We start from the raw sequence: 20,541 nt of genomic DNA, 5'->3' as shown, positions 1-20,541 counted from the left end.
CTATCTCCTCGGTGCTATTGTTGTTGTGTTACTGTTGTCGTTGCTCTCGTATTACTGCTGCTTTCACATCACCCCTCTTACTAGATCTTTTCCAGGTGCAGCTGAATTAACAACTCCGCCGTTAAGGCTTATAAGTATTCTTTACCTCCCCTTGTGTCGAATCAATATATTTGAGTTTTACTTCCCTCGAAGACTGTTGTGATCCCTATACTTGTGAGTCATCAAGTGGTCACACTGAATGTACTGCCGATATACTAGAGTTAAAGCTTCGTCTCATGATCCGATGACTATTACTTAATCATCTTGAGCAGTACAGAGATTTAGACTAGCCCCAATAGGAGTATCATAAGTAGTATCATACATGCAATATTGGCAAAAATCTAATGTGGCACAACAATTAATGAGGTGAGAGATGAGAGTGCTATCATAATATAATACCATATCATAGCATGTAATACTAAAAAAAATTAGTGGAAAATACATCATGTACACACATTTGCATTGAGATCCTACAAAACATTAAATATAATCAAACTATGATACTTATCTTATAATACTATGCAATATGGAGGTGGTATCATATACTAGTATCATATGCATAATACTAGTGTATGATACTTCTTATTGTGGCTACTGTTAACTCATGGGTCTCATGGATAGATATGTCATTGTGCAACATGCTACCACGTGCCACGTTTTCAAATAGGTCCCGCAACCACATCGTTTCTCCCTTGCATATCCCTCTTGTACAACATGATCCCTTTTTTTATCCATTCATAACAGTTTTCATGTCTTTCACCAAACAAATTTATGGTACTACTCTAGTTTATTTTATCGATTAGTGCATCCAGTTAAGTATTTTTTTGTTAGGAATGTCAAACTGAACTCTGGTACGTGCTGCCTTCAAATGTGATCGGAGTACCGCGTGTAATTATGACACACAAAACACCATGTGCTAAACAGGTAGTACGAGGTTTACATCTTGTTTTCCAGCAAACATATCGTACAACATATCCACGTAAAAAACCACACCCTAATTTAAAAGGTTCTCCATTTGGAGTAATAGACTTACAAGATGTTATTTTATACCGAAATGCATAAATATAAATTCAGAATTGAAGTAGAGAACATAGAGCCAAACGGAGGAGGACGATTACTTCTCACATACATATCGTTTCCTACTACTTATTTAGGGACACATGTTACACATTCAAACATGGTTTCATCGGTCCCAATCCTCTTCAAAGCCTCAGACCCAAATTTGACACATCCTCATGTTTTCCACAAGCAGAAAGAGGCTACGCGCCGCGTATAAAACTTGTCCGCAAGTTCTTTTTCCACGGATAATAGAGAGTGGACTCAAATTTGCGTGTTTTCGTAAGTATACACCTTATTCAAAGAGCACATTGGATAGGATTTCACCTAATATTGTATGAAGTTTTATTTTGCCTTTTTATTTTATTTTAGAGCCTTTCAATGCGGCTTTCTTACCAAACAGCTAACATGGTTCCATTATTAAAACCAATCTTCTCCTTTTTAGAGGGTCCTTTTGTACCCCTCATATATAGTCCTCTCGATGGACTATTTGTATCTCCATGGACACGGATAAGTTTCAGTCATGCTATGTAGAGGTCATCTTCTTGCTTTTCTTGTTACTAGTCCTACGTGTCTTATTCAGACTATTGCCCCCATATCTTGTCACAAGTTTGGAATAAGAAACACCGGAAAACAATGTGTCATTGGGACTATCTTTTCTTTGTTCGTGCACATGCACGGCGTTTCAGGATTGTGTTCAGATTTTGCTTCCCATGATGAAATGTATCTGGTAAATCTGTTTTTTCGGAGAGTAGGGTAAAGTGTAGGGTTGTAGTTCTACTCAAACCACGGGAGGTTCATCACGTAACTACGAGGTTGCTGTCTGGAATGTGATACCATCATATTAATTGACTCTAATATGGGTGTATCTAGACATATTTTAGTTCTAGATACATCTATATTGAAGTCAATTAATATGAATCGGAGGGAGTAATACTTTTCTTTTTATTAATATAAAAACAAGACTCGATTCTGAACTTTTTCAAAAATAATACACCGTCCGGGTAGTTATTCCCGATTAGTAGTTGTCGGGCTAGGCTAACCTGACTGGTCAAAATTCAGTGGACCAGTCTGTAAGACATATCAGTCTAAAAATGTACCGGAAAAAGATAACCCGATAGACCCTTATCAGGCAAGCTGAACACGACAGGTTCCTATCAGGCAAGCCGAACCCGAACACTTTTTTTTCGCCGACCGAGTGAATCTTTTTTGCATCCGCCCAAAGTATCGGTGCTTGCATGCAGCTGTGGTAAATTTATCTAAATACACATATACCTATATATAGAAACAGTATTTGACTCCTAGGATGCAGAAAAGTTATTTTGCACCCAACATAATATTATGTTGGTAAATTTATAAAATTATGTTTTTATACAAATAATTACGTTTATATTGGCTCGCAATAAAAAAACTCGACATAAAAATGCATTATATTAGTCGTTACAGTGTAAACAACACCAAAAAATGTATTTTACGTCGCATTTGTGTACGTCATGTAATGTTTTTTATGTTTGCCATGGCTATTTCTTCTTATGTTTAATTCCACTTCTGAAGTAAGATAAAAATTACGTGACGTAAAAATCATTTATGGTTGTAAAGATTGAGGGTGGGTATAGAATAACTATTGTGCACACTGGAGGTAAAATATCCCAACTCTACATATGCCCTTTAATGTGCGAAAAATTCTTTTGTGGACAGGGCTACAAGTAGTCCGGTTTCTTTTTTCTCTCAAAAACTTCAAAAAATTTGATTTCATATTTCCATAAAATTTTGAAATAAAATACATAGATGTAGAGAATGTTGAAATCTGTCAACGTGTAAATTTTCAGATCAAAATACATTGTATTTTTCCATCAATAAAAATGAAAAAATCTCATGACAAAATCTAGATTATAGTGTAATGCAAAGCCGTCACCTTATAGTGAAATGCATAAACTTAGATTCGATATCAAAGTTGAGAACCGAAGAGAGGAGGACGAGTTTGCTTCTGGACGCGCCCACCGTTGCACGATAAGAGTGTTCTTCAGACTTCTCGCCGACATCTCGTTTACTACAACTCAGTTAGGCGCGCACGTTACACGTTCAAACACGGTTTCCTCAGTCGCAGCCCTCCTCCAAGCCTCTGACCCAAATTTGACGCACCCTCCCGATTTCCGCACGCACCACGCGCGCGCCCCCGTATAAAACCCCCGGCCAGCGCGCGCACACAAACAACGCGCAGCCGCACACACCCACTTCCTAAATTAAAACATGTCGCGCTCCTCCACGCTCCTCCTCGCCGCGCTCTCGCTCCTCCTCTGCGCCGGCGCGGCCACGGCCGCCGTGCCAAGGTTCCGCGAGGCCCCTCACTTCACCAACTCCGCGGGCGGCGCCGCAACACGGTGCCCTCCCCCGCTGCCGCCCACCTCCGGCGCGGACGCGGCGTGCTCGCCCAACGCGGCCGTGCACGTGGCCATGACGCTCGACGCGTCCTACCTGCGCGGCACCATGGCCGCGGTGCTCTCCGTCCTGCGCCACGCCTCCTGCCCGGAGTCCGTCCACTTCCACTTCCTCGCCGCCGCAACCGGCCCACCATCCAGCACCACCGCCGAGCTCGCGGCCGCCGTGCGGGGCTCCTTCCCATCTCTCACCTTCCGCGTATACCCGTTCGACGAGTCGCGCGTGGCGGGGCTCATCTCCGCGTCCATCCGCGGCGCGCTCGACCGCCCGCTCAACTACGCGCGCACCTACCTCGCCACCACGCTCCCTCCCTGCGTGCGCCGCGTGGTCTACCTCGACTCCGACGTCATCCTCACCGACGACGTCGCCTCCCTCGCCGCCACGCCTCTCCCAGACGACACCGCTGTCGCCGCGCCAGAGTACTGCGGGGCCAACTTCACGTCCTACTTCACCCCGGGGTTCTGGGCCAGCCCGGCGCTCTCCTCCACCTTCCGCGGGCGGCGCGCCTGCTACTTCAACACGGGCGTCATGGTGCTCGACCTGCCCCGCTGGCGCCGCGCCGGCTACACGGCGCAGATCGAGGGCTGGATGCAGCTGCAGAAGCGGGTGCGCATCTACGACCTCGGCTCGCTGCCGCCCTTCCTGCTCGTGTTCGCCGGCCGGATCGCCGCCGTGGAGCACCGCTGGAACCAGCACGGCCTCGGCGGGGACAACTACCGCGGGCTATGCCGCGGCCTGCACGCAGGCCCCGTCAGCCTGCTGCACTGGAGCGGGAAGGGAAAGCCCTGGGACCGGCTCGACGCCGGCCGGCCATGCCCGCTCGACGCCGTCTGGGCCAAGTACGACCTGCTACGGCCGGACGCCGGGATCGACAGCTTGTGATCGCGGTCGATCCGGTCACCGCCAGTTTTTGATCAGTTAGATTATTAGGATTTAGGAGAAGATGATTTCCTTCGTTTGTTCATGTTCTCAACCTGTAATGTTTTGACACACTAGAATGTTTGCGACAGATGTACATAAACTGCAGAAGAACATTATAAATGAATTGTTAGTTACTTTCTCGAATAAAGCACCCAAAATTCCTCAACAGTTGGACTGTGATCAAAATCACATCTGAAGACTAATCTCATAACCCAAAATATATCACATGTAAAAAATTAACAGGAGTCAAATCACACACTGATTTTTTAAGGTAAAGGCTGTTAAGATGGGAGAACCAGTTTATAAGCAAAATCGGATAAAATAACCACACAAACTGTTTATATTTCAGGTTATAAAGAAATTCGGGATGAAAAGCCAAGTATGCGAGGAGACTATTTTTTTTTTGAGCTATATACACCTAGGGTACACAAACTTGTCTTCTATGTGCAAATTCATACACAAAGTTGCACAGTGGACTATAGTGGTACAATAACCTGTTCGTCCGAAACGTTTTGGTCAATTCAGTCCGTTTGAGGCCACGGTGGACTTGTCCTGGTATGAAGATTTTGCAGAAACACCTGTTCATAACCGAACATGAATCACATGAGCAAGTTCTTGCTTATTTTTACCCACAAGAAAATTACAGAAGCTCACTATTTTTTCTGGCAATTATGTTTTATCCCTATCAAAGGCATAACTATTCATCGGTGGTACTTCCGGTTCGCACGCGCACTGATGCGGACTCTGAATGTGGCCGATTCTTTTTTTTGTCGAAACACGGTACAATTAAAGACCCTTATACATACGCGCACACACTTACCTCTATGATCACCTCTGAGAAACTGCGCTGAAGATCTGATCTGTCGGATTTTGAGATTGACGAAGTCACCACAAGCGCCTCGCTGTCGACGGAAACGTCGCCTCCCAATGAAAAATATTCCGCCTTTATGAAACACCAAAATCCGGGATTTAAAATCTAGTGGGCTAGGGGTGAAATGTGGCCAATTTTGGCTTGTAAACATAGTTGCACCAATATACTGCACCTCAACTTTTTTTTTCATTCAATGAAATTTTGTTTCTGAAACACGTAATCATTTATACATGTTGGAGCCTCTCCACCGGCGAGTTCAATAGCGCCCTCAGAGCATCTCCACTCGCGTCCCCCAAATGACTTTGGGGCATGCCAGACATATTTTCGGTCCCAGTCGCGCGTCCCAAACGTTCCTTTGGTCCAACGCAGCTCAATACGGTGCCCGACGCCTCGAGCCCATCCTAGCTCCACAGGGGATGCTCCAGGCGCGCCAGATAGAGAGAGAAGCGAGGCGGGGAGTGGCAGGCCCGACGCGTCATTGACACATTGAAATTTAACCAGTCCCACCACATCTCGCCCTCCCCCGCACATTTCTACCCTGCCAAAAGATTTCACCCCCTCCCGCCGCAGCTACTCTCCCCCTCCCGCTGCCGCTACTCTCTCCTAGCCATGGCGCCGACAGGCCCCAAAAAGTGGCGAAGAAAGCGGCCGAAGGAAGCCACCAAGCCACCGGGCAAGGAGGCAGTGACGAAGGGGCCGAAGGCGCCCTTCGCGAAGCCGCGGAAGGCGCCGACGGCGAGGACGAAGCAGAAGGCTGCGCTGACCGTGTGTCTCGCTGCTTCCTCCACGAGCCCATGGAGTACATCGGCCATGGTGTACATTCCGGTAGTGGCGTCCCCGTCGACACCCGGTTTCTTTGGCGAGGCCGCATTAGCGACGCCCGGGTGCCTGACACCGAACTTGTCGCCGCGGTACGAGAATGCGCGACCGCATGGTGGCTTCAACCCAAACGCCTTGTTCTCTCAGACGTACGACGCGCCGCAGCTTCAGCAAGGCCATGGTGAGGACGGTGTTGCCTTCACTGGCCGCAGGGGTCCGCTCGAATTTGAGGGCACCGGTGCTTCGTTCGGGGAAGAGGAGGTAGCGCACGAGGAGGAGGAGGGGGACGAGGAGGAGGAGGACGACAACTAGGATGACGAAGAGGACGGCGGCGAAGAAGTCAACGAGGAGAGGATGACCCGGAGGATGCAGAAGATCTCGTGGAGGTTTACGCGATCGGTGTGAGGAAGAAGAAGGCATCGGGCTCACGAGGCCCCAAGTGGAAGGTTCTGGAACATCAGGGCCTTTCCGAGTCGTGGTCGATGGTGAGCGGCGACTCGGTCATCGGCAGCGACTTCGGCGGGAACAATCTCTTTTGAATTGAACTATTTGAAATTATGTTTGGGGGGAGGGGGTTGGGGGACGCGACTGGGCAGCAACGGTCCCAAGAAAAAGTGTCCCCCAAACGCTCGATCCGGCGCCGTTTGTGGATGATTTTGGGGGACACGACTGAAGATGTTCTCAATAGCAATTTGGGGGTCGGCGGCAAAATTGGAATCGCACCGGCACGTCCAATAAAATGCTGGAGCCGCTTCGAGCCCAATAAAATACCGGCAACCCCTTGCCGTACCTTAAGTGATATTAGTACATAAAATAGTGGTCAAAGTTTCACCATATATTAGTAGTATATAAAAATAGTGGTCAAAGTTTCACCATATTAGCCCAATTAAACCTACTCGTATCGCACGTATTGGCCGCACAGGCTAAATGGACCAAAACCAATCCGCATGTCAAGTTGATGTACCACTGCACCACACTTTGCAACTTTGTGTATGAATTTGCACATAGATGACAAGTTTGTGTACCCCGCGGATGTATATAGCTCTTTTTTTTTTGCGATCATGCGAGGAGACTCGTTGTTCATACAGGGCAAACACCAAACACAGCAAACACCCTAGTTGGATCGACGACATCAGTGCTCACGAAGCGCTAGGACGCCACCCAAAACCATGCATTGCCACGGCCCTATCCCATAGGGACCTTTGTTCTTGTTGCATAAGAGACCGAGGTTGCAGCTTCGATGTACCGCAAGTGTCTGGGTAGCTGCCCCGGCGTCTCCCTCCCTCGACCATAGATCCATCCTACCCAGCCGCCACGAACCTGTCGCACCATGAGGGCCAAGAATTCAAAGGCGGCGCCTCCAACAAGTTAGTAACGCTTATGTCACCGTCACCCGCTCAGATGGGGTTTAGGTTTTCACTCGGAGATTCTAGAACCACTCATGTCAGTCAGGATCGAAACTTCACAACGGCGCAAACAAGAAGGAGAACGACGCCCATATATGTCGCAGTCGTCGGCATCGACCGAAGTCCATGGAGGGATTTCGCCGAGAGTTCGACCCGGCCACAACGCTCAAGGAGTTGCAAGATGGTAGCATGACAATGCATTCGGCGGCCAAGCTCCTCCCTACATTGCAGCCGCCTCGACACCTCACGCCAAGACGGTTGCCATGCCACGGTCACCTCTCTAAGGCCGCCACCCTGACGTCCTGATCCCGGAGCGTGCTAGGCCGATGGAAGAGGAGCACGAAGCGCCTGGACTCCCCCAACCCGCAACCCACATCTTGGTCCACTGCCCTGCAGAGGGCCTTCACGCAACCCCGGCGCGCACAACCACCCTCGCTGGCAGTAGCGGACGCACAAAAAAACTGTCGGGTAGGCAGACGCCCCCCTAATTTTTTTTGTAATGTTCATACGTGATAATTTTTTTCCCAAATATATAAAAAAGTTTTCCAAAATTTCAGGGTGGGCCAGCCACCCAGCTGTGTCCGCCACCGCTCGACCGCAATTTTGTGATCACGCAAAACGCAGCTGAACACTAATCTGATAAACCCACAAAAATCACGTAGAAAAATAGCTCAAACCGATTGGTTTATGTTGTTTGATCAGGGCCGGTCTTTCTTTTAAACTATTGACTTTACCCTTTAAACAAGCTGAAAACGGCGCCAAAAAGGGGTTGCAGACTTGCAGTGCTGCTGAAGCTGATCCGGATACTGTATGGTTGTATGCAACTTTGCCCACCCAGACCTGATTGCTACGCGTAATAGTGTAGTGCTGGTAACAATCCTACGACGACCGAGCCGTGTCGGGTGACATTCGGCCGTTCAGCCTGCACTTTTGCTACTAGCTACTCCCACCGTAGCGACCCCTTTTCCAATTACAGTGTCACCTCCACTTGTGAATTCCTCGCTTTTGCTACTACAGCTTTTCTTTTCGCCGAAAACTTTTGCTACAGCTAGACTTAGAAGTTTCAGCACTCAAACTAGTCGTAAAATAATTCGGCCTGATCCGTTATCCATGTGTGCAGTCTGCTGGTATCGCTCCACAGTCCCGGTTGGTCTGAGGGCATCTCCAGCGGCGCGACGCATTTCGGACGCCCAAAAGTGGTCGCGAGCGTCCGTTTGCGTCGCCCCGCGGATATATTTTGTCCGCTCGTCCGTTTGCGTCTGGGTGTACTTCCACCGGGACGGCCCATTTTTTGAATTGCAACATAGTACAAACATTGAAAGTAGTACATAAAAATGCATAAAAACTATACAAAGTAGATCTATGAGCCTAGACTACTTGCTTCCTGACGGGCCGGCACCGTCGTTGCGTCGTTCCGTCGCCTGCTTCTCCGCCGCCTCCCGCGCGGCCGCTATGGCTCGGTGCGCCGCCGCGTCCTTTTGCAGGCACTGCTCCAGCCTCGCGTTGGCGGCCTCGTCCTTGAGCGTCTCGAAAGACTCGACGAGGACCCGCTGCTCCGCCGCCTTATCCTCCGGCGTTGGCGCATCAGGGTCATCGGAGGACCAAGATATCTCCGATTCGGAGTCCTCGGCTGCAGCGGCAGCCGCCAGCCTGCGCTGTTCCAGCTCAGCGTCCAACGCCGCGTGGCCCGCCAGCTCCTCCTCTGCTTCCTGCGCCGCGAGTGCCAGGGCCGCGGCGTCCCTGACCGGGTGGAGGAGATCGGTGCTATCTTCGGAGTTGAACTCCTCGGAGGAGCTCGACGCCGGAGGAGGTGGAGTGGGAGGTGAAGGTGGAGGTGGAGGCGCGGCAGCCTGGCCGCGTCTGGCGCTGCTCATGGTGGATCTGCTTGACAGGCGGCGCTACGGCAGCGGCGGCTAGGGTTTGTGGGGAGGAGATGAGATGCTCGCGCCCCTGTATATATAGCACGGAGGCAGGGCGACGGCCGCGCCACGCGTGGCATCGCCATTACTACGTGCATAGAGGTAGGCGACGGCCGTGAGCCACGCGAGGCATCGCCATTAACGCGGCCGCGATCGCCGGCGACGCCTCGGTGCCGATCGGCGGAGAAGACGCATCGACGCTGCGCACGCTCGCGGAAGCCGAGGCACGCCATTAACGCGGCCCTGCAAAGGCTGCAGCGCGCCGCCCGGAAGTAATGCCGCGGAAGACGAAGCAGTTGTGCCGCTGCCAGGCGGGCCCGCGCGAGGACCGAGCGGACACTCGGAGCGACCGCCGAGCGTCCGCGGAGACGCAAACCTGGCGCATATTTGGGCCAGGTTTGCGTCTCCGTGGACGGCCCGGTCACTTTGCGTCGCCCCGCTGGAACAGGCCCAGACGTATTTCCGGTCACGGCGGACACAAACGGACGCTCGCCACTGGAGATGCCCTGAGCTTCCTTATTGGCTCTCACCATTTTCGGCCCCGTTGGCTCTTTGGATCGAAATAATTTTAGATGAAGAAAAAAACATTCTAGTGTAAGGAGAAAATTTCAGTAATACCTTCTAGGCTATACGATTGAATCAAATGAATTTCATATTGCACGTAATTTTGTTTAGGAGAAACCCAACCATATGGTCTTATGGAAAATATTCAACACACAAGTGTTTTTTTTTCCTTCTCTCTAACAAGGGACGTGCTAGGAGTCAGAATTTTTTTTCGTTCTACGCAACATCATTGCACCATTTCCCATTACCCCAGAAAAACTCATTTCAAAACGACCCAACGGCGTCAACTGAAGAAAAAATTCCATGGCTAATAGAGATTGTGTGCATTGGCCTTATAGCTAGCGAAGATCGGCTTCCTCTAAAAGATAACTAACCGACACAGTGATGTTTTTTGAAACTTGGTCCTATGTGGAGAGAGTGTCCTAAGAGGGATTCAACCTGCCGGAGAGGAGAACACTCGGGTCATCGCAAACTTCCCAATTGTCGCCTCTAGACACACCTCTCGCTCTATGTTGTTCAGATTTTGCATTAACTTCACGGATCAAACACTATAGCTCTCCTGACCTTGTTCTTAGATCTCTAGCCCTCTCCCCTTGAGTTGAATTCTAGCGGGAGTGAATAATTACACACCCCATGGAAGCTATTTATGAACTAGAGAAGCTTGGCAAATGACCAAGGATAACCTCCCGCCTCTAAAATGGGAGTTTAACCGTCGTCGCTTGTGATTCACTAGGTCATTTGTAACTAGAGAGAAAGGAAGATGCATGTTCTATCATTGACTAGCTTACATATCCATCCATTATCATAAAGCGATTATTTGGCACCTGGTACTGCGGAATCCGTTAAACTTACTCTGTCACTAAGTTACTAAGTTATAATTTTTTTGGTTACCCGACCACTAAGTTATAATTTTTTTTGGGAGGGGGAGTTTCTTTAGACTATTAATCTGAAACTTGTAATTTTTGCATAAGCTACATACTTTTAAATTTGGGTATAAAAGTTGGCACACACATACATACGTCATCATCTACATGCAAAAATATTATTTGAAAATTTTAGAGGTTTAGAAATACGGATTTTGGGGCGCTATAGTAACTTGGGTTCCGTTGAACCCAGGTTTCATCACGTATTTTCACTGTTATCTTGGGTTGCTTCCTTTTGGGCCCTTATCTTTGACCCCTTTCTTTTCTTGTTCACTCTTTGACTTGTTGACTTTGAGCTAAAACTTGGACTTTTTTTAGCATGTTGACTTTTATTTGCATTCACGCCTTTTAGAAAGAGCCGCGAAATTAAATTCTCTTTTAGGCGAAGGAAGTATGACCGCTTTACCAATAGTTGAGGCTCAATCTGGAGACGTTTCTGCCTATATTCCTACTAATGTAATCTCCATTACAGATGGACAAATATTCTTATCTTCAGATCTATTCAATGCCGGAATTCGAGCATTGTCATATAATTTGTTACAAATATTCTTATTCTTATCTTCAGATCTATCCAAATATTCTTACAGGACCACATAACGCCCCTTAGTAAGACTTAGCTATTTCTTCTGAAATATTGTATTACAAAACCCAAAAATACTAGAATCCATTTTACATAAATTTATACACAGTATATCCAAGTTAAACATCTTAAGCTATATGGACTTATAAATATGTGCTCTAATACCCCGCTAATTTAATACACATTTCTTCACAATATATATATTATCATATAATTTGTAGGACAAGTAATTCGTCGTTACCGATGACAACAAATTTGTAACTTTCAGCCAATGGAGGCTTGCAGAAACATGTGGTGGACCAAACCTCGTTGAATCGCCGATATAGTAGGCTGTCTCACCTTGCTCCACTTTTTTTGTTTTTTGTTTTTAGGGAAAAGAGGAACTTCAGCTTAGGGAATTGCTTACTAGCAAACGAGCCCACGAGCTTCACTACCTATTGGGCCACCTTACAAGAAAACTTATGAAACGTCGACAGGCCATCTGCCCGACCAGCCCAGGCCTCAAGTAGCCGAGCGGCCCAGGAAGCCTCGTCTCGCGAGACGCCGCCGCTCAGCCCCCTCCTCGTCTCCTCCGGCGACCAACCCCGCCGCGCCTACACTCGCACCGCCGCCGCCGCCGCCGCCCATGGCATCGATCCCTGGCCGGCCGCTTCCTACATTCGACCGCCGCCCGCCTCGTCGCAGACATGCACTGATCCTAGCGCGGTGATCCGCCGGCGACTGCACCCCACTCGTCAGCCGTTGCTCCAAGACTGCTCTGTCTGTGCGCTCTGCGGACAGAAATATCTGCTGCGAGCCACTGTTGTTGCCATCGTCCCTTGGAGGCCTGTCTGTGTCTGTCCTGCCTGGCTGTCTCTGTGTGCGATTTTGCGTATCTGGACGTGTGTGTCATCAATCAATCATGGAGCACCTTTTGTCGAGAGGTGGACGTGCACACTGGAATATCTGGGCTGGCCACAAATATCTGCCACTGTTGCTGCCGTCGGTTTCCCATCGTTTGGCCACACACGCCGGCTGTCCTCTTCTGCGGCGAGGAGTGGCCACCCGTGCTCTATCCATCCCTCGCCGGCGCCTTCCCCTATAAAAGATCTCCATCTCGATCCACTCAGCACTGCCATCCCCTCTACCCCAGGCAACCAACGCTTCCGCCCCTGACTTCCCACCGCACCCTCGCGGGATCCGCCGCCTCGCGTCAGGTCAGCGTCCTCCCTACCTCTCATGACCGGATCCAGTCCATCGTGCTTGCTGTATGCTTCATTTTGGGGAATTGGATTGGTTATGGTGTTTGCCGGGATCGGCTCGCAATTGTGCTGCTATATATAATCCATTTTGTACAATCAATCCAGTTTCCTAGTGGGAATCGAGACTTCACAATTGAGTAGTACAATTTTGTCCCCATATAAACGTGGAGATGAGTGTGTTGTTGCAGAATTCACAGAAAGAAAAAAGAGTGTGTCGTTGCATACCAGATTGACACTAGGACGTGTATGGTTCAGACTTCACAAGTTCAGATACAGCCAACCTCCTGGAATGTTAAAAAATTACATCAACTGTCATTATAATAGGCTGCTGCCAGATAATGTAATTCTCGGCATTCACAGATATAAAGTATGCGGGTGTGTTTGAATTGCTACCAAAGCATACCCTACCAACGTTTTGTCATGACCAAAAGATTGGTTGTTGTTTGAATAGTTGACAACCTTTTGACTTGTCAATGCTCCACTACCAATTCCAGGTCATTTTCTTTAGCGAATGTTGGCTAACTTTGTGGGCAAGGAATAGCTCAACCAAAATATTGGCTAACCCAAATATTGGTAGAGAAATCCTGGGCACAAACCAAACACGTCCTGCATGATTTTATACTGGATACTGGGACCTCACAGTTGAGTACTACGACAGTGTCCTGTATAAACGTGGAGATCACTGCGTAGTTGCATAGACTCCAACCACATTGGCACTAGGACTTGCATATTTTTCAAACTTCAGATACATCTAACCTCTTGTAATGTTACAGAAATTAGGACTACTTGTCATCATAATAGCTGTAGCTGAATAAATGTAGTACTGCCTGCACTTGTTGGCATTTGCACATATATAAATATATACTCCTATGTTTTGTCTACAGCAACTAATTTGCACCTTAAACAGGAAATGGCTGCGCTGCAACCCTCGTTCTCGCCGTCGACGATGGCTATGAACAACAGCTGCGGCACCATCAAGTTCCCCAAAACTGCACTTCTGCCCGGTTTCGGTGGTATTTCGCGCACGCAAGATGCGCAGGACAGGAACGCTAGCCTCACTCTTTCAAGGCCCAAGGCAGCTTCAGTGACTGACCAGTCTGTAGCTGAACCAGCGAAGCCCAGGCAGAAGAAGCAGACCGTCGATCCTGCTGCTCCCGAATTTCTGCCGCTCCCGGCGTTTGAAGAATGCTTTCCACGCAGCACCAAGGAATCCAGGCACACTTCCTGTTTTTAGTTCGTCTAGCAGCTATATCTGGCTTGCCAACATGTTTGTGTTCCAGTATACTGATTATACCTTGTGTTTGCTATCGTTGTGTTTTGCAGTGAAATTGTTCACGAGGAATCTGGTCATTCACTCAATGTTCCGTTCCGGAGAATCCATTTGACCGGAGATAGTGGGCACTTCGATACGTATGACACCAGTGGTCCCCAGAACATAAGCCCAAGGATTGGTAACTCACTGGCCTCATCTTTCTTGTCATGTTTTTGTTTTAACCAATTTAAACTGCTTTTACTCTGTGATTCTTAACATCTAGATCAGCTGTTGCATAGAAACATAGATGCTGTGCACGCTCTCTTGCAACTATGCATTTGTACTTACTGCATGTGCCTTGATCCAATCATTGTTGGAATAAGTTAATTTTATAGTCAAATAATAGACGGTTTAATCTTTGTGGTAACATAGTTTGGAGTTGAGGGTTTATTTCAGACTTGCAAAATAGTTGAAGAGGCCAAGTATACTTATCACATTTTTCTGGCCATATATCGGATATCTCACTAGATGTCTAACTAACTGAATCTGGTGTTTTTCTAAGGACACAATAATCATATCGCCCTAGTTACCACATTAAGTCATCGTCACCAGGGTTTGTTTTCTCCATGTTTTCGTCATCATTTGGGCGGAGGTGTTTCATTTCCCTAACCCTTTTGTAGATATATTGTTGGGAGATGAATGGATGAATGTATTTCCACTTCTAACTTTGATAGTAGTAAATATAAAGATAGATGCAGTTAAAAATGACAGAAATGTTGGCAGAGCACATGGTTATAGTTGTCGATGTCTTGGATTGTCGTTCAGGAAAAAATTAAGTTAATCTCGCATACTATTGTATAAAGTCCTCTACAAGAAAGCGGTAATGTTAGATGATTTAGTATCCTGGGAAATTTGCTATATAAGTTCCATCAGTTAGATATCATCAGAATAGCAATACAGTTCTTTTGTTCATCTGAATAATTCAAATCAGTTTTGTTGCCCCAAACTTGAAATTCCAGACATATCAGTTTGTTTGTAGTAACTATTCATTCAATTCTTGCAGGACTCCCAAAGATAAGGAAGGAATGGATTGACAGGAGGGAGAAGTTAGGTAGTCCTCGATACACGCAAATGTACTATGCTAAGCAGGGTATCATAACAGAGGAGATGTTGTACTGTGCCAAACGTGAGAACCTCACTCCTGAATTTGTCCGGTCTGAGGTCGCCCGTGGACGAGCCATTATTCCTTCCAACAAGAGGCACCTGGAATTGGAACCCATGATTGTTGGCAGAAATTTCCTGGTAAAGATTAATGCAAACATTGGAAATTCAGCTGTTGTGAGCTCCATTGAGGAGGAAGTCCACAAGCTCCAGTGGGCCACAATGTGGGGAGCTGATACCGTCATGGACCTTTCAACAGGGCGCCATATCCATGAGACCCGTGAATGGATTATTCGTAACTCTTCAGTTCCTATTGGGACTGTTCCTATTTACCAAGCACTCGAAAAGGTTAATGGTATTGCAGAAGATTTGAGCTGGGAAGTCTTTAGAGAAACTTTAATTGAACAGGCTGAGCAGGGTGTTGATTATTTCACCATCCATGCTGGTGTGTTGCTCCGTTATATTCCTCTTACAGCAAAAAGAATGACTGGCATTGTTTCTCGTGGTGGATCAATCCATGCAAAGTGGTGCTTAACGTATCACAAGGAGAACTTTGCTTATGAGCATTGGGATGACATTCTTGACATATGCAACCAGTATGATGTGGCATTATCAATTGGTGATGGTTTGAGGCCTGGTTCTATTTATGATGCAAATGACAGTGCTCAGTTTGCAGAACTGCTGACTCAAGGGGAGCTAACACGCCGAGCATGGGAGAAAGATGTGCAGGTAAGAATAAATATGAGTAAAGTTTAACCAAATATATTCAAATATATGGTATCTTGGTTGTATGTGTTTTTCATATTCCATTGATCAATAACAGGATGTTCTGAATAAGCTTTGATTATTGCGAGCAAACTTTGATATAAATTCTAAGGACAAGATTATTAACTATGTTATCCATTCAGAAAGTTATTATTGTTAACATGAAATTGAAGTGAATATTTAAAGTAACTGGTAATAAGTATAAAAAACATTTTATTTTGCACTAAAATTGAATATTTGCCATGTTGTCAGATTGCATATTGAGCATAAAAGACACCATATTAAATAGGACAGATATTAACTGTTTTCATCTGATCTTTTCTGCGCCCATGACTAATGTGCACATTGTCATTTTTATTTGGAACAGTGTATATGCAAAGATATTCATTAATAGTGCAATGTAGCTTATGCTTACCTAGAAATTAGTTCTCGGAAGAACAACAAGTGAGAAAATATTAAAGATCGGTTTTTCAAACTCTTGATTTGCAAAGTGCCCTGAATGATAAATCATTTTTATTTTCCCTAGTGGATCAGTAGTTGAACTTGCAGCTGTATTTCTATCTGCTATATAATTTAGTCTTGCTGATATTCCTTCACTTCTAGGTGATGAATGAAGGTCCAGGGCATATTCCGATGCATAAAATTCCTGAAAACATGCAGAAACAGCTGGAGTGGTGCAATGAAGCACCTTTCTATACATTGGGTCCTTTGACAACTGATATTGCACCTGGTTATGATCACATCACCTCCGCCATTGGTGCTGCCAATATTGGGGCTCTTGGCACTGCACTTCTTTGTTATGTAACACCAAAGGAGCACCTTGGGTTGCCTAACCGTGATGATGTGAAGACAGGTGTGATATCCTATAAAATTGCTGCTCATGCTGCTGATTTGGCAAAGCGTCACCCCTACGCACAAGCATGGGACGATGCACTAAGCAAGGCAAGGTTTGAGTTTAGATGGTTAGACCAGTTTGCTTTATCTCTGGATCCAGTAACTGCTATGTCTTTCCATGATGAGACATTACCATCTGATGGTGCCAAAGTAGCACATTTCTGCTCGATGTGTGGTCCCAAATTTTGTTCGATGAAAATCACGGAGGATATAAGGAAGTATGCTGATGAACATGGTTATGGGACAGTAGAGGAAGCTGTGAGACAAGGAATGAGTGATATGAGTGCTGAATTTATGGCTGCAAGGAAAACAATTAGTGGCGAACAACATGGCGAAGCTGGAGGGGAAATCTATGTTCCAGAAAGCTACCTAGCTAAAAAATAAGGTCAGTTAGTTTTTTTATCATGTAAAAGAACACACATGAAGCTTTTTTATTCGAAATAGTATACATGATAATAAGAATTAAACCATACCAGTAATCCTTAAACATGGATCACAAAACACAATTCATAGTTTGAGCCATATATGTTTTTGTTTCCTCCAGTTAATTTTTTAAACCATGGATACTCCTTTTTTTTACCTTATTAGGTTGATCATAATTACATTGCATAATCTGCTTGATCATAGTTCTAAATTGCCATGTCATACAATGTGGTTAATTTCCTGTCCACACAATATGAAACTTTTGCAGCATTGAACAAGCTTTAACTTCCATTAGAAAGTGTCGTAAACTAACAGTTTGTTGGATTGGCTGTACAGAGGTGTACATTAGCCCGATTATTTTGGTTGAATGGTCCATTGATTATTGGACCAACTACATGCATGAATACTTTAATATCATAATGTAATTCTACTGAAGTAACTTATTCCTTTGTTTCTGTTAGATTCAACTTTTACTTGGATTTTTTTGTCAGGTAACATAACATTTTGATTGTATGCTGTATGGATGTGAATACACATGTGTTTGTATATCTTTGGTATTTTATCATAATTCAGAAATACAAACTTCGTGCAGATCTCCTTGGCAGCATCTGTTCCAGGTGATGCGGATCTGATGGCTAGGCTGTTTGTCAACAGCACTTCTACCATCCTTTGTTAGGAGGTGGTAAGCAGGATATCTGCCTCAATAAAGCTGGTGTCGCTTAGCTTCAGTTTTTCTTATGTCGTTATGGATTGTAATAAAGAAAACTCTGTTGTGCTATGTTTGCTATATTTCTCTTTTCGTATCATTATGGGATTGTTAGTGATGAAAGTAGCACCAGGGGTGCCTGTATTCTCAACAATCTGAAGGGCCCTTGGCCTGGATTGTTGTGATATGGGCTGAGAAAGTCCCTTTGAACCTGATCAGGATAATGCCTGCGAAGGGAGTGTGCATTTCTATTTTCATGTTTCCCAGGACACACCCAATCCTCAACCTTTCGGAAATCGAGGGATCGTATTTTCCTGAATGTCTGGAGCGCACCAACTGGATATGCATTTTTCTTACCTCGGAGGTTACATGGTAATGTATATGATTTCTTGAACCTGTTTGCGTATTGGCATTTTTCCCGGAGAGAATCTTAGGTATTTATCATGGCATACATGTAATTTAGTCATGTGTGTGATCAATAGTCAAACTTCAGTGTGCCTGTTACACCTTGCAAAGCATTCACCATGTCCTATATAATCTACTTTTACACCTATCCATCTATATCTTTCATACTAGAAGTATGCAAACTCTGGCTGGACTCGTCGCGTGCTAACTGCCATTTGTAGAACAAAGGTACTAATAAAATTTGGCTCGACTTGATTATTTGAAATGTCTCTATTAGGAATTGATTTTTAGAATGGCTAAGATACAGTTTTATCATCAACTATCCTTTTGTGTTTCCCATTGGAATTATCAAATGTAGCAAGTGCAGCATAGGTTCAGTACACCATTGTTTCTCCATGGACAGTTAATTCATGTTAATCTTTCATGCATAAAACTGCGTACATTGTAGAACTTGGCAGTATTTTTTAGTGCTCAAATGGTTTATAGCCACAAATCTCCTCCCATAAGTTAAGGCGCTCCGTACATGCTTAGTTCTCGATGTCAGTTAAGCACACTACAGAAATACATATCTATCAGCCATACAAGCGTGGCAAAAAAAGAAAAAAAAACTCCCTACATAAGTCTGTGGTAGGTATCAATTCGAAAAGTGTCTGTCTCCCAAGATCCAGTGATCCCTTCACTCTAAAATATTCAAAAACCATATTTACAAGTTCAAAAAAATCTGAATATAGCAAATGATGTATCCTACAAGCATGCAAAAATCGCAATGAGAAATTCTTGATATTGTGGGCTATGTAAAAAATAAAAAAATCTGATAAAAGTTGAAAATTTGAAAATATGCATGCTCAAATCCACTCTTTTTTCATTTTTGTGTAGGTCGGAAACAAAATATGTGAATTGATATTTTACACGTTCGTGGGATACATCATTTGGCTACATCCGGATTTTTTTTTCATTTTTTGAATCTCGTAAATATTGTTTTGGATTTTATTTTCTAAAAACAATAACAGGATCACTGGAGCTGGGACCCAAAAATCTCCACTCCTATCAGCTATCTATCAACCATAGGGCCCCATACTCTTATCCTTGCGACGTCACCTTTTGTATCGGTGGAGTCGTGGAGAACGTAACTTTATATTTACCTTCGGTCATTTAGGCACATGTTTCATAGTTGACTTAGTTGCCACTCTACCATTTTGGTTCATGATCCAAATACCTTTGCTGACACGAAACATCGAGAGACATATGGGTGAAATATGTCAGAAAGGTGCTACTGTCTGGGGCCTTTCTAAGAGATGGCAAAGAGCTTCGTTTCTGTTCTGATTGTGCACGTTTTATGTCATGTTGCGGCCTGTGGGTTTGTGGCTCCAGTTATCACACTGTTCTTATTTCGTCTTTGAAGTTATGAACTTCTGTTCACTGTATAAATGAACTCCTTACAAGTTCAGATGTCAACTTGTAAACAATTCTTTGTCTTATACATGCTGATATATGTCTTGCTTATTTCGATGCGGAACAAAGCCATGCCGCTTCATCGTTTTTTCTACTTCCCGATGCTTTATGTTTTGATATTTCGCTTCGCTCAAGCTTCATACTACGTGGAAATAGCAGGACCATGTTTGAGAATTTGCACGCTTGGCCTGAAATTATGCACTGATTTTGTGAATGAAATATCTGATTGCATAATTTCTGTGGAAATTCATACGCTGATTTTTTGAATAAAATAGCTGATTACATAACTCATGCTACAGAAAACAATGATTTTACGTGTTAACCACGACTCTATCCTTTTCATGTCCATGTAAGGACGATACCAACGTAATGACATAATTAAGCTGTGTATAAAATATGTCAAGATGGCAAAATACTGGCGTGAAAGCATAATTTTGAAAGGAGAGATAACGTTTATAAAATATGTCAATCTAGATATGCCACTTATGTGGCATTCAAGATGGTATACATTTTCACCCACTCCAAGCTGATCATCTCGCATGTGCCCCGGCTTAAAACGAGAAGTCTAATAGAAGAGCTTTGGTGGAGCCGGAGCGGTTGTCTGAGAAAGGAAATTATGAGAGCTTTGTTGAATTCCAAGTTAATTCCTAGAGTTTCAAAGCGATGTATGTAGGGAAAACTCCGGTCAAATGGAATCATACGAAA

The 20,541-nt window shown here is 45.2% G+C and overlaps 2 protein-coding genes across 4 annotated transcripts; both read left to right on the top strand.

Moving 5' to 3' along the window:
* Window positions 1-3,315: 3,315 nt before the first annotated feature.
* On the top strand, window positions 3,316-4,603 carry LOC127293485 (probable galacturonosyltransferase-like 1). The gene has a single exon (XM_051323115.2). It carries the CDS (start codon window positions 3,346-3,348, stop codon window positions 4,414-4,416), a length of 1,071 nt encoding a protein of 356 aa, XP_051179075.1. The 5' UTR covers window positions 3,316-3,345; the 3' UTR covers window positions 4,417-4,603.
* Window positions 4,604-12,585: 7,982 nt separating this feature from the next.
* On the top strand, window positions 12,586-18,298 carry LOC127293480 (phosphomethylpyrimidine synthase, chloroplastic). Of its 3 annotated transcripts, XR_007845864.2 has the most exons (7): window positions 12,586-12,733; window positions 13,686-13,993; window positions 14,102-14,229; window positions 15,094-15,920; window positions 16,560-17,235; window positions 17,866-17,955; window positions 18,113-18,298. XR_007845864.2 is itself a non-coding variant. In XM_051323111.2 (6 exons), exons 2-5 carry the CDS (start codon window positions 13,689-13,691, stop codon window positions 17,232-17,234), a joined length of 1,935 nt encoding a protein of 644 aa, XP_051179071.1. In that variant the 5' UTR covers window positions 12,586-12,733; window positions 13,686-13,688; the 3' UTR covers window position 17,235; window positions 17,866-18,298. The 3 variants fall into 3 exon arrangements, 2 of the variants coding, with proteins under 2 accessions (XP_051179071.1, XP_051179072.1); XM_051323111.2 differs by having other exon boundaries at window positions 17,866-18,298; XM_051323112.2 differs by lacking the exon at window positions 18,113-18,298 and having other exon boundaries at window positions 17,735-17,942.
* The last annotated feature ends 2,243 nt before the right edge of the window (window positions 18,299-20,541 follow it).

This window comes from Lolium perenne, chromosome 4, assembly GCF_019359855.2.
Source record: "Lolium perenne isolate Kyuss_39 chromosome 4, Kyuss_2.0, whole genome shotgun sequence".
Lineage (NCBI taxonomy): Eukaryota > Viridiplantae > Streptophyta > Magnoliopsida > Poales > Poaceae > Lolium > Lolium perenne.
The sequence above is the reverse complement of the archived record's forward strand: the minus strand, read 5'-3'. Positions and strand labels throughout refer to the sequence as shown.

Excerpts from the sequence above, each read along its gene's own strand:
- LOC127293480 (XM_051323111.2), top strand. The coding sequence starts at position 13,689 with ATGGCTGCGCTGCAACCCTCGTTCTCGCCGTCGACGATGGCTATGAAC. Across the intron at positions 13,994-14,101 it reads CGCAGCACCAAGGAATCCAG|TGAAATTGTTCACGAGGAAT; the intron begins GCACACTTCCTG and ends TGTGTTTTGCAG. Across the intron at positions 14,230-15,093 it reads GAACATAAGCCCAAGGATTG|GACTCCCAAAGATAAGGAAG; the intron begins GTAACTCACTGG and ends CAATTCTTGCAG.
- LOC127293485 (XM_051323115.2), top strand. The coding sequence starts at position 3,346 with ATGTCGCGCTCCTCCACGCTCCTCCTCGCCGCGCTCTCGCTCCTCCTC.